The sequence below is a fragment of the Trifolium pratense genome, linkage group LG6 (assembly GCF_020283565.1).
Source record: "Trifolium pratense cultivar HEN17-A07 linkage group LG6, ARS_RC_1.1, whole genome shotgun sequence".
Taxonomy (NCBI): Eukaryota; Viridiplantae; Streptophyta; class Magnoliopsida; order Fabales; family Fabaceae; genus Trifolium; species Trifolium pratense.
In genome coordinates this window covers 9,096,037-9,113,625 of record NC_060064.1, presented here as the reverse complement: position 1 = coordinate 9,113,625, position 17,589 = coordinate 9,096,037, and the positions used below count along the sequence as shown (strand labels likewise).

Below are 17,589 nucleotides of genomic sequence, written 5' to 3'. Positions count from 1 at the left end.
TTTGCGAGGCTGCTGTGTTGAAAACGAGATTTGCATTCCTCTTTTCTTTCTCTTCAACTTTCACCAAACCCTTTTCATTTCCCTTCTATCTCTACCTCCTTGTCTCATACATAAGCCCAAAACCTCTAATTATTTCTTTTCTCACATAACTAACTCCTAAATTATACTACTATCCAATTTAATCTCAAACCCCAATAATTATACAAGACATAAAAACACACTTAACATGCCAAAATCAATTTAAAATTCATAAACACACAAATACACATAAGCACATAATTAGACATCATCTAATAAATCGAATATGCCTAAAATATTCCTAATTAAAATTCGGGGCGTTACAACTCTCCCTCACTTAATGAATTTTCGTCCTCGAAAATTATCTAACTGAAACAACTCCGATAAGACTCCTTCATCCGGCTTTCCAAAAGAACCACCAAAACTCTACTCACTATCAACTATGATAAAACTAGTCTATTCCAGTCAACACAATTTCGTCTACTATTAACAAGAGATTAAGGGTGATCAGTTCCTCAATTTGTCAATAGATAGCCGATAATCATGACGATGACATATTCCATTTTCACCAAACTACAATAGTGCTCCCATAGCACGAACATCCATTGAGTATCATTCCATAATGAGTACAACACCATTGCCGCAAGTACAATTCAATCCATTATACTCCGAAAGAAACATCATCACATAAAAACTTCACAACTTCACAAATGCCCATAAGTTCTCAATTTTCTCTAAATCTCATAATTGTACCAAACCGTATGTTCATATTCGAATCTTATTCCAACCATCGTCTTAATACTACCATCTCAATCTTCGGTTGATGACCAAGGCTTCCCAAATTCTCCTGACACAATGCCAAACGTGTCATCTCTGACAGACAGATCCTTTTACACAATTTTCAATTTCTTTTGTAGAACTAACACAACTGTTTTACTTTCAAATCATCGCTTAACTAATTTATATGTGCCTCAACACAAAATATTTATCTCTTTTGACTTTCTCAATCAGCGCACATCATATTTCGTCATAACTCCAAACTCTCCTCCATCCTTTTTTTTTCTCAACTTTTTCTCATTTCCCTCTTGTGAATCCTTAAGCCACATTCTCATTAACACATCTTCCCAAACAACTAGTCTTTCTCACTCCTTCTATTAGTCCATTGCTGATATACCTTAACCTCATCTCTACATCCAAAGCCTCGTGTGAAATTCTCCAACATACTTTTCCATCTAATGATTTCACCGTCCTGATTTCTAGTGTAACATTTTCTCAATCTTAAATCTCTTTTATTTATCTTTGATTATCCATGAGTATTATCTCCGCAATTATTGTTCAACTTCCATTTTGATACATCCGACTTACTACTCCAAGTTTATATCTGAAAAGCGTTTTCCGTAACTTTCGTCATTATTAGGATACACTCTTCAGCTGATACATAACTCACCCTCAACTTAGTTCCTAAAGCTTCTTGCAACTTATTCATAACCTCGACGTAAACCTCGGATCTCTATCTGGAACAATACTAGACGAAATCCCATACAACTTATCTATTCGATATAATCTCAGTTAACTTCGACACCAATTGTCCGACCATTACCCAAATCGAATCATTCTCCTTTATAGTCGCTTCCAAAAAATTCATCAAAATACTATCCCACTTCCATTCTGGAATTACCTTGACTATCAGTTCAATCGTTGACTCCTGATAAACTAAACGGGCATACACAAACTTTGCGACAATTTTCTTCTTACTAGACCGTTAAAGCAATCCCTGACGGTCCTCCCCAACCTCTTCGAGAATATAGTTCGTCAATTTTTCTAACATGCCCAACTTCACACTATCAGGCGTCATCTCGTACACCAATTTCAAATTTCTAACCACCTCATCTGACTTATTTTCAACTTCTTATGATCAGACAAATACCTCAAATTTTTCTAAGAGTAGTCTTCAATATATCCTCCGACTTCACTTTCATACGATGGTAACTCAAAATTAAATCCATCTTACTTAACCAACCACATTTGCCCTTCACACGACGAAATACTTGATCCGAAAAACTTCTTCTCTAACAAGTCTTCCAATTGTTCCTCTAGTTTATTCAACTCTGAAACAGACCTTACTAACGTTTGATTACTCTTCGTAAACTACACCTCTACCTGCCCGGACTTCCCACGCTCGAAACATTTCAGGAAGATATAATCTTCTCCCTCACTTATCTCAAACCCACTGCAATCTTCTACTGAAACTACCAATTCTCACACCTATTTACGGACTTCTACTGCTCTCGAACTTAGTCTCACAAAAGTAACAAGTATCGACAGGGTTTATAGACATGTCGCATACAAGGGAATGAAACACAAAACACAACGTCTCACACAAACATTTAGGTGACATATATCATCCCTTAATTTTCAAAATTAAGAATCAGATCATAATGAGAAAGGATGAATATATCGTAACAACGAAATTCATGAAACTAATCACACATCTTGCAAGATAGTTAAATAGTGACACTAGGTGCAAGTGTAACTATAACAATCAACACATAATAAAATACAACCGATAGACAAACACGACTGACACCATGCCCACTCGATCTGACAAGACAGACCTGCTCTGATTGACACATAACCCACTCGGTCGGATGGACCAACGGGGCTCTGATACCACTTTGTAACGGCCTAAACCCAATATTCAAAAGTTACTCTAATTCAAGAATGCTTTTCAAAATTACGCAGCGGTTATAAATAATAAATAGGCTTGGAGTCAAAATAACTTATGCAAATATTGGTTTAAGGTATTACATTTTTCTTCATACATTGCTAATGAAAATAAATTAGCATAAGCATCACTAATAAAAATATTTTTCTTTTCTAAAAAGAAACATTTTAAATTAAAAATAAAATGACAGAGTAAATGACTTTATGAACTCTTCCCTGTGTCACAATCAGAGCGGAGCTTCATCAAGAACTCAAGCACACGAGACTCAACAACCTGGAAAACCTGGACTCCCAAGAGCCCAGCACGTAACACATAACACAAAACAGGGTGAGTTTATGCAATAAGCCAAAAAAATAGGAAATATACAACAAGGTATAAACATGATTATATCACGTTAATAATTCATGCAACATTTATACCATTTAATCAACACCTCAATTTACACATCATTAATCAATTAATTAAATCAATCATACAACATTAGTTACTTGGAATATCAGAGATATATTACTAAATATCCAACTCACCACTACACATCACTTAGCACCCACCAATTAACACCCACAAATCATCACTTATCATTTAGTGCGCAATTATGCAAACATCAATCAACAATTTATCAGTCACACAACATTTCATCTATTGAAATTAAGTATGCAATGTCTCCCTAGACACGACCTATATGCATGTGGTACCCATCATCATAACACTACAAGAAAATACGGGATTAGCTACGACAGTGTTCGTAGCTAATTCGTAGCTAATCTCTAGTAAAATAGAGTTAGCTACCGATTTGTTGTGAATTAGCTGTCATATAGGGCGTAGCATGGATTGGGCGGCAAATCACCTATCAAAATATTTCCTAGCTAATTTGCAACTAATATAAAGAATATCCTAGCTAGTTCACTATTAATACCTAGTTAAATAGTGTTCAAAAGTTTGTGTTTCCTAACTAAATCGCTAGGATAATACCACAACAATTTCGCAATAAATCTCTAGCTAAATATTCTAGCAATTTCGCAACAATATCCAAGCTTGTCAAAAAAATTGTAATTATAAAATGCTAATTATGAACCCATGCCCAAAATCTAAGTTAATTATAAATTATTTATCGTCTATTAAAAAAATCGAAATAAGCCTAATTAAATTAACATGATGTATAACTACAATACTAAATTTGATGTATAACAAAGTAACTAAACACATTAATGATTAGTTAATTATCCGATATCCGAACACAACTGTTATATACCGGACAAAATTCAAAGGTTTAAACTATGATACTAACCCTCTTCAATAGTGAACTCGACCTCGTCAGATTTTGAAATAATCGTCCCATCTTCAAGACGAGCTTCATACTTAACTGCAAAAAGGATAAAAGCACATAAAGTTTGAGATGTTAATGATCAATGTTATGTTACTACCATATAAGTGAAACTCTATCTCAAAGAGGACAATAGATTAAGTTGTGAACCAAGACAATACCCACCATCCTTGGTTCACACTAGTCCAAGATAGCCTAGTCCAAATTTAACAAACCTACACTCCATGAATTCATCTTAAGCCTTCATCTATAGACACTCTTTTTTGGACAGCTTATGAGCCATACAAACCTACACTCCATGAACTCAACTATATGATAACACAATCTAAACTAAAAACAAAAAAGAATTTCAACATTTGGCAATACAAAAATCAAAGAAAACAAAGACACTAAAGATATCAAAAACCTAAGATAATGAATTTCAGCAAGTTAATATCCTTTTAAATCATCAATATTGGGAGAAAATTGCAAAAGTTTGAGTACACAAACATCAACATTGGATATGCTCTCATTTAACTATTGATCTAAATATGTAACTATTTACCACCAAAGTATCTTAATCTTAATCTTAATAATATACAAACCCAAACCCATGTTAGGGAAATTTTGCTTATTTGTCCACCTCTAACCACATTCTTGCCAAATCATCATCAAATAATATTATTTCCATTCCATATTTAGTTTTATTGCCATGTTGGATGCATGAGTTGGATGCAAATTCAAACTTTGAAGAAAATAAAAGAGTGACTTTTGTCTTTGCCAATTCAAATAATAAATTTTTACCATTTTAAACTTAGAGTAGTCCAACTTGGTTGCTTGAGTTGAAAGTAAAATTTAAATGTTTGAATTTCCCCCCCTTCTTTTGGCTAAAGATGCAAACATGGGCCTTCAACTTAACATGTATATCCGGCCCACCACATGGTCTTTCTCTTTTGGCAACAAAAAAAAAATGGTAAACCCTCACAAGAATCCAAAGAAACAAAGCACAGGTGACGTGATACACAATTTGGGCAACCTCTCCCCTTCACGCCCACTGTTCCAGAATTTCTCCTCCCAAATCATACAATGATCTGAACCATGAAGAAGAAGCCAAAATCCCTCCTCTGCACCCATTAACCAAAGCGCTCAAACCTGTCACTTTCTCAAAACCTCTTCTCCCAATTTTTTCCCAAATCGTGATTACCAACACAGAGGTTCCAGGCTGGAATACAAGAGTTGTGGTATGTACATTTGAATTTTGAATTTGAATTTCCCCCCTTCAGTTTTAGGGTTAATATTTTAATCTGATTTGAGTAGTAGTATATAAGTGATGCTTTGGGTTTCATTTGTTTCATCTGTTTATGTTTTCAGTTTTGATTTTGATTTCTTTTTTGATGTTTTGTTTTTTTTTTTTAAAACGCAGAGATTTTGTTGAATTCAAAGTTGGATCCTTTATTGCTGGAGAAAAGCAGACAAACAGAGGTAAGAGATTAATAGTTTATAAAAATAAGAACAAAGAAAGATGAAACAGGGCACACCCTTTTTCTTCTTCGGTTTTGTTTGTTCTCTAATTGATGATGCACCTCAAATGTTGTTTTAGACATAGCTTATTTTATCAATATGTTAATATCTGGTTTTGTATGGTAACAAGTTTTAAGCATCAAGTATGAAAGAGTTCAAATAAATGATGTTGGAGAGTCGATCAAATTGAAGGTATAATCATGGCTTCAAACTGGTTTTGTATGGTAACACTGTTTGGAGACTACCTTTTATATAGTTTTCATTTTTAGTTAAAACTATATTTAATTCTCACATTGGCATAAGAATGTTTTAGTTGGAACTGTAAAAACTTTTTATAAAGTTTGGTTTGATGGAAGGTTTTTTGAATGTTTTAGTTGTTTTTAGTTTCATTGTTCTGTTTATAAGCTCAAGAAACTTTCATATTTGGATATATGTTGCTTGATTGAAGGTTTATGAAAGAATCCCACATGAACAAGACAATGGTTGTTCTAAAGGCTCTTAAGTCTTAAGTAATATGCTCACTTTATTAAAAAGGAACTAAATATGTATCTATTCATACAATTTCAAAGCTCCATTTTGGTTATAGAACTTCCAATTATTCGAGATAGCACAATAATATGCATGTAGAAGATTATCTATTTATTTCCAAGAAACTAATAAGTGTTCACCGTAGAATGCATATTTAAACCTCTCTCTCAAATGAGTGTTCACTGCAGAACGAACTAATTAATCCTTTACTTATGATTGTTAGTGTTATAGGTTCATTTTTATATTTTTTTATTTATTTTTGAGTTCTGTTTCCCCTTTAATCAGAGGAGCACCACAAGTTTTGAGAGATGCAGTGGTTTTTATAATTTCACCATAATGTAAAGAGAAACACTAATATCACGATGGTCCTATTAGATATATTATATCATGCGTCATAATTCAATTTTAAGCCATTTTCATGTCTTACTTGAATATTTTTTGTGTGACTCTTTTATTAATCGGTGATGTGTGACTCTTTGCAGGTCTGCTTTAATTAGTAGCTACAAATAGTGGCTCATGGATTCCTTTTCATTCACTGGATTTGTAGTGTTTCATTGGAATAGTCTTGGCCAAAGTTTTACTGTTCTTATTTTTGAAACCGTTTATTAGTTTGAGTAAGATTCTTAATTTGTTTGTGTTATATCCGATTTTAAACTTTTCTGCTATATATTGAGTTTTTTTTTTTTTTCCATTCATGTTTTCATTGAATAATTGTGTGTAATGTTACCCAGAAAATCCTAAGTACTTTGATGGTATCTCAATTTAGAAGCATTGTTATACTTTTATACCAAAAATAGAGTCATGCACTTACCATTGGCAGGACAAGGGATACTGGAATATATAACTTTTTGTTGGTATATTTCAATTTGATTGCTGCGTTCAATAAATAAATATAAGTGTTAGTGTCCATTAATATAACTTGATTCCTTACTATAGCGAGAGTTAGTGAGGTGCATAGCTTGATTGTATTTGAAAACTCCTCATTAGATGGATTTAATTTTTTGATTGTGAAAGTGAGCACTTAAAGTGTTTGTGAGGAAATGTTTCAATATGAAAAATTAATGGCTTTGTGGTCTTATTTTATATGAAATATATCTACAAATTTCATGATATGTATTAGTCTTTTTATGTTTCTTGAAGGTATTTTTGAAGACATTAGAGTGCAAAATCAATATCATTTATGTTACCGGTGCAAAGTAGTGAGTTACAAGAAAATGTAAGGAGACTATTGTTTTTCCTCTTTGAAAGTTAAAGTTTAGAATACATTTTCTTACAAATGTTAAAAGGGGCATTATCCTCGATGACATTTAATTCAAGGTTATTAATTTCCCCAAATCTCAAACATTATGTTCTAATATTTCTCAGATTTTTGTTTTGTTATCAATTTACTGATTGATAAAATTTTCTGCAGAGGTTGAAGTTGGATTTTGAGCTTATAGCTTGCTAACCGAAGACTAGATCATGATACTATCAAACAATAATGACTATAGGCAAGATATATAGATAGATGCATCTTTCAATATAAGAGACTTTTCTTGGTTAATCGATGTTAGGAAGAATCTCAATGCTAGCTAATGGCAATCTATCATAATCCATTTACTTGATATTTCATTGTTATTCAAGTGCATTGAAACTTTTTTAGCCATATGATCTACTTTTGATCATTTTATATATATGATTTGTAGCATAACTAAAATTGTTAATAGCTATGTAAATTCAAAAAACACGGGAGGTGCACCGAAAGGGTTGTCTATGCGTATATCAACTTTGTAAATATTATAGAACGATTGTGTTATGTATCTTTATTATAATTAAGTTCCAATTGTTATATTTAGAAAAAACAGGGGGAGCGTCCCATAAGGGTTATTTTATGATGTAGTTGTATTATTGTACAAAATTACTACAAGACGGTGTTTCCCGTGCGTTAGCACGGGCACTAGAACTAGTACATTACAAAAGGCTATAACTCACATACACACTCTTGACTTCTCTTAATCACATGGTAGAACTTGAGACAATGATTCAAATCTAAAGCTTCTAGATCCGAAACAGTGCAAATTTAAAGAAGTAAAACCAGTGACATGAGTCAAGTTTTAGCATCCGTATCATACTTAAATGAACATCATTGACACAAAATTGAAACTATAGAAACAAAGAACGATAAGGTACATGCAAATATTGATCATTAACAATTAACACAACATGATTATCGATAAATACAGCAGATACCACGCATACAATGCTAATAATGGTAGAAAAGAGATGATAGCTTAGATTGAGTAGACCACTCATTACCGAGAAATCAGAAGAGTGGGCTAGAAAACTAGTACCAGGTCCAGAGTTGCTTTGGAGGATGTTTCACCTTTGGAGTTTTTACTCTCTGCTAAACCAACTTTGTCATCTAAAAAATCATAAGTCAATGATAACAATAACAAAGAATGACATTTACAAAAGGAAAAAAGAGGAACTCTCTATGCCTGCCTTAGGGGGAACAAGGTTTCTCTGAAATTATATTTCTTTTGCATCTGTCCAGTAACAATAGCAATGAAATTATAACATTTTTTATAAATGTAAGTATACTAGTGACACCTAAGCATAATCCAAATTTGTAGCATATGCATAAGTTTTAAATGTTGAATTCACTGAATGCTACAAATTCTCTATCAAACAGTCAAAATTACAAGTGTATGGATATACAATGTCTAGTGTTATTAAGCATACCTTATTACAGGCATATCAAAATGGCAGTCTTGACTTATTGATTACTTTTATTGAAAATATCGCAATTAAATGCTTCTCCATAACCTGTAATGAATTATACTATGATGAAATGAAAAATTAACACCCAAAGAACAATAAGCTACAAACACATTTCTATAAATAAGATTCACTAAAAGTAAGATAATTCAAAAACTCAAAACAGAGATGAATAAGAATAGAAATCAATAAAATATGAAGAAAAATTGAAAAGTTTGAGTACACAAACATCAACACTGGAGGCTGGAGCTACAAGTCAAAAGTTCAAGCAGGCCTTCTTGCTTTCTGCTAGAAGTTATTCTGTAGCAACAAAACAAGACACAATGTTATCCTAGTTTATGAGCACTTATCAACTAAAACAAGCTTTATGATTCTTCACTTGCACCAAACCACGTCCAGTTATACTAACCTCCTGTGAACACTGCACAGTTGCAGAGATCATAAAATCCTATAAATTGTGGCTACAACTGCAGTTGCTTGACCACAATGTAAAACCATACCTTAGATTACTAATTCACTGTCAGAAATATTTTGGTCTTGAGACTTGATTCAAATAAATAAGAGTTTTCAGCAAGTATATATTAATATGAACAATTTCAGTAAAGTAATAATCTTAAAAATGAGTAATGGTTTCAACTCTCACACAACCAGTATATATAAAAAAGACTATTACACATCAAGAACCACTTGACTAAACATTCCTTGTGATTTCATCACTAATTCATTATTTACTCATGCTCCAGAACCAATTCAACAACACTCAAATTCTTCTCAGAAACATATAACAGCCTATGTCTGAGTTGCTTAATCTCACATTGATTGTATTTTCGTTTATTTACAAAAGTACAAAACTACAAGTAGTAACCTATGATCAGAAAATCAAAGTTTATGCACAATTAGGGTTATAACATCTTTCTACAATGTTAAATTCTCTACCATGGAAGCATGATTCAGTGAATGAAAATCTAAACAACAAAAAAAAATGCAACAGATGAATAAATCGATGAATAAACCGAAATCGAAATTGGTGAGAAACGGTGCAAGTGAAAGACGCGTAGCTTATGAAATCGAAATCCAAATCAGTGAAATCGGTGAAACTGAATGAGATCAGTAATCGAATAGAAATTAAGAAATCTATCAACATTGACTTTTTGGGTGAATATGTTTATATGCTATTTATATAAGTAACAAAATAAGAAAAGGTAAATGAATAGGGAAAGAAGCATACAGGGTTATGAAATGCTTCCCAAACAGCTTTCGTGAAAGCGATTATCTCTGTTTTGGTGTTAAAACGAGTGATTCCAAACAGTCCCTTCAACTGTTGAAGACCAATCACAATTGCAGCTCCTGCTACAAATCCTACAATTGCAGCATGGGACATAAAATAATCTGTTATTCATTGTCAAAACAAACCATTTTATAAAGTACTACTACACATGAAGAAAATGAAGAAAAAAAAAAAAGGACCTTATAGTATATAGATATTTTTCTTCTTGAGGATATTAAACTAATGAAAGTGACATCTGTCATAAAATTGATTTATAGAAAGACATGCTATTGATTTATTGAAATATTTTTAACTCGTTGACACAACGCAACACTGCATTTGTTTATGCACTATGGACACTAACATAGTCAAATAAGACCCTATCAACATTATTCCAACTACAACATGAAACAAAGTTTTAAACAGTACATAAATATATTTATACTAATACATGCATTCGTCTAAGCTATGTAAGAATTTAGTCTAACTATCAATTCATTTTTTATTAAAAGACAAAGCTGCTAAGGCTGATATGAATAATCTAGTAATTGAGTTGTATTGGTTAACTTACTAAACCATATCACTTAATCACAAATCACCTAAACTAGAAAAAGGACACATATAAAGGGGGCAGAAACTCATAGCTTTGCACAATATACAGAGGAAATTATTGTCTGACGACAAATTTTTCTGTAAGAATAAGAATTATATAAATACATGCCATTGGAAATGAGACTTATAGAATCAATCAAATAAGTATCATCTAATTCTATTTCATACAGTAAAGTAAATTTGGTGAACAAATTCAATAATCTGAATTCAATATTTGCAAGACCTAATAAATTCTGGTGAACAAATTCAGTAACCTGAATTCAATCTGTGCAAAACCTAATGAATTCAATATTTGCTAAACCTAATAAATTCTGGTGAACAAATTCAGTAACCTGAATTCAATTTGTGCAAAACCTAATGAATTCAATTTGTGCAAATCCTAATAAATTTAAGCCTAATATGCAAAATAAACACAAATTCGTAGCATTCAAATCAAATCCAGAGCTCAATTAGTGAAAACGAACTAAATCGGAGAAAATAAGCATAAAACTGCCAGCGAATTATCTCAATCAGAGTTTTGAAATTAACTTACGTAGAAAATCGGAGAAGAAACAATCACCAGAGGATCGAGTCCATGTTGGAGCGAGTTCGAAGATCGGAGGGAGAGTGAGATCGGAGGGAAAATGAGATCGGAGCAAGATTGGAGGGAGAGTGAGACCGGAGCAACATCGGAGCGAGATGTGAGAGAGACGGAGCGAGATGTGAGAGAGAGAGAGAGAGAGAGGTTTCGCGAAAGAAAAAAACAGAATAGTTACTGTTATACAGTTATAAATAAATAAATAAGAATAGAAATACCGTAATTTGTTAAATTTGTGCAAATGGTTGTTAATCTGCTTGACATTAACTAGAAACACCTTTTGTAGCAAAATTACGGTAGCAAATCACGTTTTTTCTTGTATTGTAATTTTGGAAAACTTATTCCAAATGTAAATGTTTTAGATCATCGTCTCTAAAATAACAGTAAACTAGATCATCGTCTCTAGAATACTCATCAATAGACACAACTTATGAATGCATGAATGTGCATATACCAAATATATGGTTTTATCTCTATTATAACATTAATATAATATGGATAACATAATCCAAATATTCTAAATCATCGTCTTTAAAATACACCAACGCATGATAAATCCTTATTTATCATCATCAATAAATTGAACATCCTAGTTATATTCACGAACAATCACACCTCGTCATTGTACATAAGCACGAAACACCGTCATTGTTCATACGCACGAACACATCACTAATACACCAAAAGAATTCATACTCCAATAAAATTCATCAATAATTCACGTCAATGAAACTTCATCAACAAACTCACAAATAAAGTTTATCAATTAAATACATTACTAACACATTAATTTAGTTTCATTCATATATTCATCACCATCTTCTTTTCAATATAACGAACAAAGCACCAACTCAAACAAATCATCTCACAAAATATAACCCACTATCATAGTATCCCATAACCCCCAAAACTCACATAAATGGATTCATATGTTTAGTTCTCATTAATCCTAACTCAGCATACTCAAATTAACAACAAAACAACAACCAATTCATGAAATTATCAATCAAAATTCATACTTTCAATTTATTCAAACATAAAAACTTCAACAGTTCAAGCATGAATTTTTATTGTATAAATCACTACTAACTAATAACAACAACATGGATTATTAATTAGAAAGCATAAAAACATAATCTCTACTCATGGGTTTTCTCAAAAAACCCTCTCCTAAAGAGAATCATAGAATACTTGGGAAAGAGAAGCTTAGCTACTCCTTTATTCTATAACTCAATCCTACTTAAAAACATAAACTTCCCTTACCTTTGGTTGTAAAGAAAATGGAGGATGGCAATGGTTCTTGAAGCTCCACCTTGTTCTTGCTTTTTTCCCTCTTTTTCTCCCCAACACATCTGGTGCAATCCGAACTCGATTTCTTCCTGCTCAGACCTTGTTTCAACGATCCGAACAGTCAAAAGTTGGCCTCAGATGTTGTGAACCTACCCTCAAAATTTGAAGGAAATCCAACGGTTAACGAATCGGGAATCGAAGTTTTTGCGAGGCTGCTGTGTTGAAAACGAGATTTGCATTCCTCTTTTCTTTCTCTTCAACTTTCACCAAACCCTTTTCATTTCCCTTCTCTCTCGACCTCCTTGTCTCATACATAAGCCCAAAACCTCTAATTATTTCTTTTCTCACATAACTAACTCCTAAATTATACTACTATCCAATTTAATCTCAAACCCCAATAATTATATAAGACATAAAAATACACTTAACATGCGAAAATCAATTTAAAATTCATAAACACACAAATACACATAAGCACATAATTAGACATTATCTAATAAATCAAATATGCCTAAAATATTCCTAATTAGGGGCGTTACATCAAGCATATAGCTAGCGTTCCTTATGACATTTTAAAGGTTATGCATTTTTATTGAATATCGTTAATCTTGATTTGTCTCAATAACATATCAAACGATTTTAGGTTTTTATAAAATTTAACATGGAGGATCTATATGATATAAACTTTTCTGATAAAAAAAAATATGATATAAACTTTCAATTCAACGGTAGATTTTGTAAAATTTGTATCATTAAAGCATTATTGAGCAGTATAACATTGTTCACAAATGTTACACCGGTGTAATTTGATCTCTTCCATTATAATATGCATTAATTAGTTTATTATATTCAATCGTTAATAGTATTTTTTTTGTGCTGTTCACATTTTTTTGTCTTTATAAAATTAGTAAAAAAAAATTTGGTTCATAAAAAAAAAAAACCATATGTTTTTATCTTCAAATTTCTTTTTGTTGTACTTTTAATATCTAATAATAATAGACAATTTTTGACATTTTTTAAAGATCCAAACCTACATTGAGCTGGGTGAAAGTTCATCCCTAAACATAATTGTTTGAAGATAGAAAATCACAATTGAAAAGCTATTAACCGATGCCTCATATCTTTGACTAACTTTAAAATTGGAGAAAAGTTATCAATAGTTGATAAAAGTAACTTGGTAAAAATATTATTTTCTTTAGTAAAAAAATAATATTATTTTCTTTTTTGACATGCAGTTTTGTTTTCTTACTTGAACTAAATAAATATACACTTGTTATAATAAATTGGAAAATCAACAAAATTATCTTGAAAGACATTGGTTACTATTAATGTTGAAATATCTATCTATAATGTCAACTTAAAATAGTAATGTAAAATTATCAATGTAAATGTCAACTTGCAATAGTAAATCTAAGTTAATGTATTCATAATTTTAGTAGTATAAATACCACCCTTTGGATCATGTAAAAGACACCCTTGAGAGCAAAAAGTAATCTCATAAAACTTCTCCATTCTCTCCATTCTCTTCATTAGCATAATATATATTTATAGTATTATAACTACATTAGTAATTTATATCATTATATTAGTCCTTTAAGAATACTTAAATATTTGATTTTCTCAACACGTTATCAGCACGATCGTTTCTATCAGAAGTGATTTACCACCACTAGGTATATATCATCTATCCTTATTACTTTAATCTTATGATAATTATAATTATTATTCGCCCCGTTATAGAGAACTGGCAATTTGTCAAGTGATTTATAACTAGAGTGGCTATTATTATTATTATTATTATTTTTATTACTACTACTTTACCCACTTATTATAGAAAACTCACAACTTGTCAAGAACTTTATAATAAGTGTGAATATTATTTAAGTTTTGTGTGGAGGTCTAAAATCCCCATAATATCACAAAAGATAATTTTTTATTAATAATACTAATTTCCATGGAGGTATTCAAAACCCCATCTATATTACTAACTTTCATACTTAATGGAGGATTAAAACCCCATATCTATGACTAACCTTTATACTTAATGGAGGTATTCAAAACCCCATCTATATTACTAACTTTCATACTTAATGGAGGATTAAAACCCCATATCTATGACTAACTTTTATACTTAATGGAGGTATTCAAAACCCCAACTATATTACTAACTTTCATACTTAATGGAGGATTAAAACCCCATATCTATGACTAACCATTATACTTAATGGAGGTATTCAAAACCCCATCTATATTACTAACTTTCATACTTAATGGAGGATTAAAACCCCATATGTATGACTAACTTTTATACTTAATGGAGGTGTCCAAAAACCCCATCTATAATACTAATCTTCATATTAAATGGAAGACTAAAATCTACATCTATAATATTGCTATCTTTAATTCTTAATGGAAGACTAAAATCTCAGTCAATAATATTATTTCACGAGAGACTCATAATTAAGATTTTGAAATTTGATATTATTTAAAGTTATTATCATATAACTTTACATGTTGTTCTCTCCATTTGTGCATCTTAAGAGCTAGATGATTTTTAACACACTTAGAATATTTTTACTCATTCCCAACGGTAACAAACAATAAAATTTAACACTTTTCTCATATCCCCTAACGGCCACATAACGGCCATGAACAGTAAAAGCTTACATTTTTCCACTATCTCCCAACGGCCACAAACCCAACGGTAACGTAACGGACACTTCATAAAATTCACCTATAAATACTTCACCTTCACTCATAAGTTTTCATACCATTCTCAAAACTTTTACTCATATTTCCAAAATGTTTAAATTTTTTCTTATGCTTATCACTCTACTTGTCTTTATGTTTTTCATCTTCTGGATACCAAATATGAAGAATTAGGAGAACCTTTTATAATAGTAACAATATTTGTTGTTTTACCATTACTAGTATTAGCCTGGTTTATTAGCTGATAGAATCATGGTTTTTGTAATCATAGCTATTGAATAAAATAATTTATTTTTTTTGTCATAGTTTATACATTAAAAATTGATTCTGTTCTTTTGTATTTTAGATATAAACATGTCAAACGTTAAGCATCATTTCAAAATTCTAAACATAACCGGAGATAATTACATAACATGGAACAACAACTTAACTGAGTACCTTGCATGTGAGGGGCTCGATAAAATTCTAGAAGGAGATAATGCAGAGGTGCAAACAGCTGACTCACAGGAATTAGCAATGAAAAAATCGAAAGTAAATCGGATAATTAAACACCACCTTGATGATGGATTACAAACTGAATATTCAAATGCCAAGGATCCCAAAATACTATGGGACAAACTTAAGGCAAGATTTGGACATCAGAGGAAAGTCCTGTTACCTTCATTAATGGATCAGTGGAACAAATTAAGGTTCCAAGATTATAAAAGTGTTGTTGCATATAACTCTGCCATGCACCAAATTATTGCACAATTAGAATTTTGCGGTGTGGCTATAACTGAAGAACAGAAATTGGAAAAAACATTTTCAACTTTCCATGCATCCCAAGTATTGTTGCAACAACAATATAGAATGAGGGGATTTACTGAGTACTCTGATTTGGTCGCAGCTCTTTTGGTGGCAGAACAAAACAATGAGCTCTTGATAAAAAACCACCAGACACGTCCCACAGGAACAATAGCATACCCCGAAATAAATGCAACAACATTTAATCGTGGGCGTGGTGGCCATAATCGTCATAAAGGACGAGGGGGTAAAGCTCATTTTGATGGTCGAGGCAGAAATCACGGTCGAAACCACTTTCGTGGTAGAGGTCGTGGACGAGGATATGTGAATAATTATAGGCCTCCTAAATATGACCAAAATAATAAGAATCATCAAGGTAAAGGTAAATATATCCAAGAAGGTCCCTCAAGGAACCGTGATGATATCTGTTTTAGATGCGGAAAGAATGGACATTGGTCTAAGACGTGTAGGACACCAGAACACCTGTGTAAAAAATACAGGGCATCTGTTGAAGAAAAGGGAAAGGAAGTAAATTTTAATGAAGTTGAACCCAATAATGATACTACCTACCTTGAGGCTGCTGATTTTGTTGAAGAAGAAAATGAAATGAATATGAATTAAGTAACTAATTAATTAAGTATTTGAATAATGTGTGGTGTGCTTGTATTACTTAATAATATGTGTGACTTGTGTGGTGTGCTTGTATTACTTAATAATATGTGTGACTTGTGTGGTGTGCTTGAATTACTTAATAATATGTATGACTTATGTGGTGGGCATTGTGTAATATTTGGTTATTGAATAATAATGTTGAATGTATTATATTGATTTATTGTTTTCCTATCTTTAATCTTGATTTTATTTTAAGAAGGTCAGACATGGAACTGTTGAGGCAAAATGCAAAATCCCAATTTGATGTTTTAAAGATAACAAACATCTTAATTATATTTTAAATGTAATTCTGATCTCATTGTTATCTAACAAGTGCTCTTGAGTGTTTTAATTAGTCAGGAACAATTAAGCTTCTAATCTCAATGATATTCATTATGTTTTGGCAAAAAGAGAAGCTTCAGGATCAGTCTGAGAATGATCTCTGGTTTAAGTGCAACATTCTCCTCATGAACAAGAATAAATGCAAAAGCACTTATTTCATTAAGTCAACCATATACAAGACAAAGAAGCACTTTTATCTTGATTTTAACTCACAAGATCACAACAGTTCATGAACAATTAAGGCAAGGAATAATTGGAAGAAAAAGTGACTTTCCTCTTTGGACAAAGTTAATGATCAAGCATGTGCAACATGATAAATTCTCAAGGCATCATCTAATCAGGTGTATCAAGAGTGTTTGGACAAGAATTACATAGACCAATAAGGATGAGACAACACACATTCAACTCATAGTTGTCATGTACCTTCAATGTCATTATTTAATGAACATTCTCCAAGAGATTAATTTTTAATCAAGAAAAGGAAGTACATGGAAAGGACAAGTGAA

General features: G+C 31.8%; 1 protein-coding gene and 2 long non-coding RNA genes across 9 annotated transcripts; 2 read left to right on the top strand and 1 right to left on the bottom strand.

Moving 5' to 3' along the window:
• Positions 1–2,782: 2,782 nt before the first annotated feature.
• Positions 2,783–12,989, bottom strand: LOC123888122. Of its 6 annotated transcripts, none has more exons than XR_006801982.1 (7): positions 11,264–11,479; positions 10,081–10,211; positions 9,082–9,152; positions 8,817–8,900; positions 8,391–8,620; positions 4,032–4,106; positions 2,783–3,025 (listed from the first exon to the last, which is right to left on the bottom strand). It is a non-coding gene; the product is annotated as an uncharacterized LOC123888122 (long non-coding RNA). The 6 variants fall into 6 exon arrangements; XR_006801983.1 differs by having other exon boundaries at positions 8,391–8,496; XR_006801980.1 differs by having other exon boundaries at positions 8,391–8,900.
• Positions 4,978–7,740, top strand: LOC123888123. Of its 2 annotated transcripts, XR_006801985.1 has the most exons (5): positions 4,978–5,287; positions 5,470–5,528; positions 5,698–5,759; positions 6,578–6,709; positions 7,507–7,740. It is a non-coding gene; the product is annotated as an uncharacterized LOC123888123 (long non-coding RNA). The 2 variants fall into 2 exon arrangements; XR_006801986.1 differs by lacking the exon at positions 5,698–5,759 and having other exon boundaries at positions 4,980–5,287.
• A 1,268-nt stretch (positions 12,990–14,257) lies between the features above and the next one.
• On the top strand, positions 14,258–16,922 carry LOC123888121. Its single transcript, XM_045937083.1, has 2 exons — positions 14,258–14,271; positions 15,654–16,922. The coding sequence occupies exon 2, from the start codon at positions 15,662–15,664 to the stop codon at positions 16,709–16,711; it is 1,050 nt and encodes a 349-aa protein (XP_045793039.1). The 5' UTR covers positions 14,258–14,271; positions 15,654–15,661; the 3' UTR covers positions 16,712–16,922.
• The last annotated feature ends 667 nt before the right edge of the window (positions 16,923–17,589 follow it).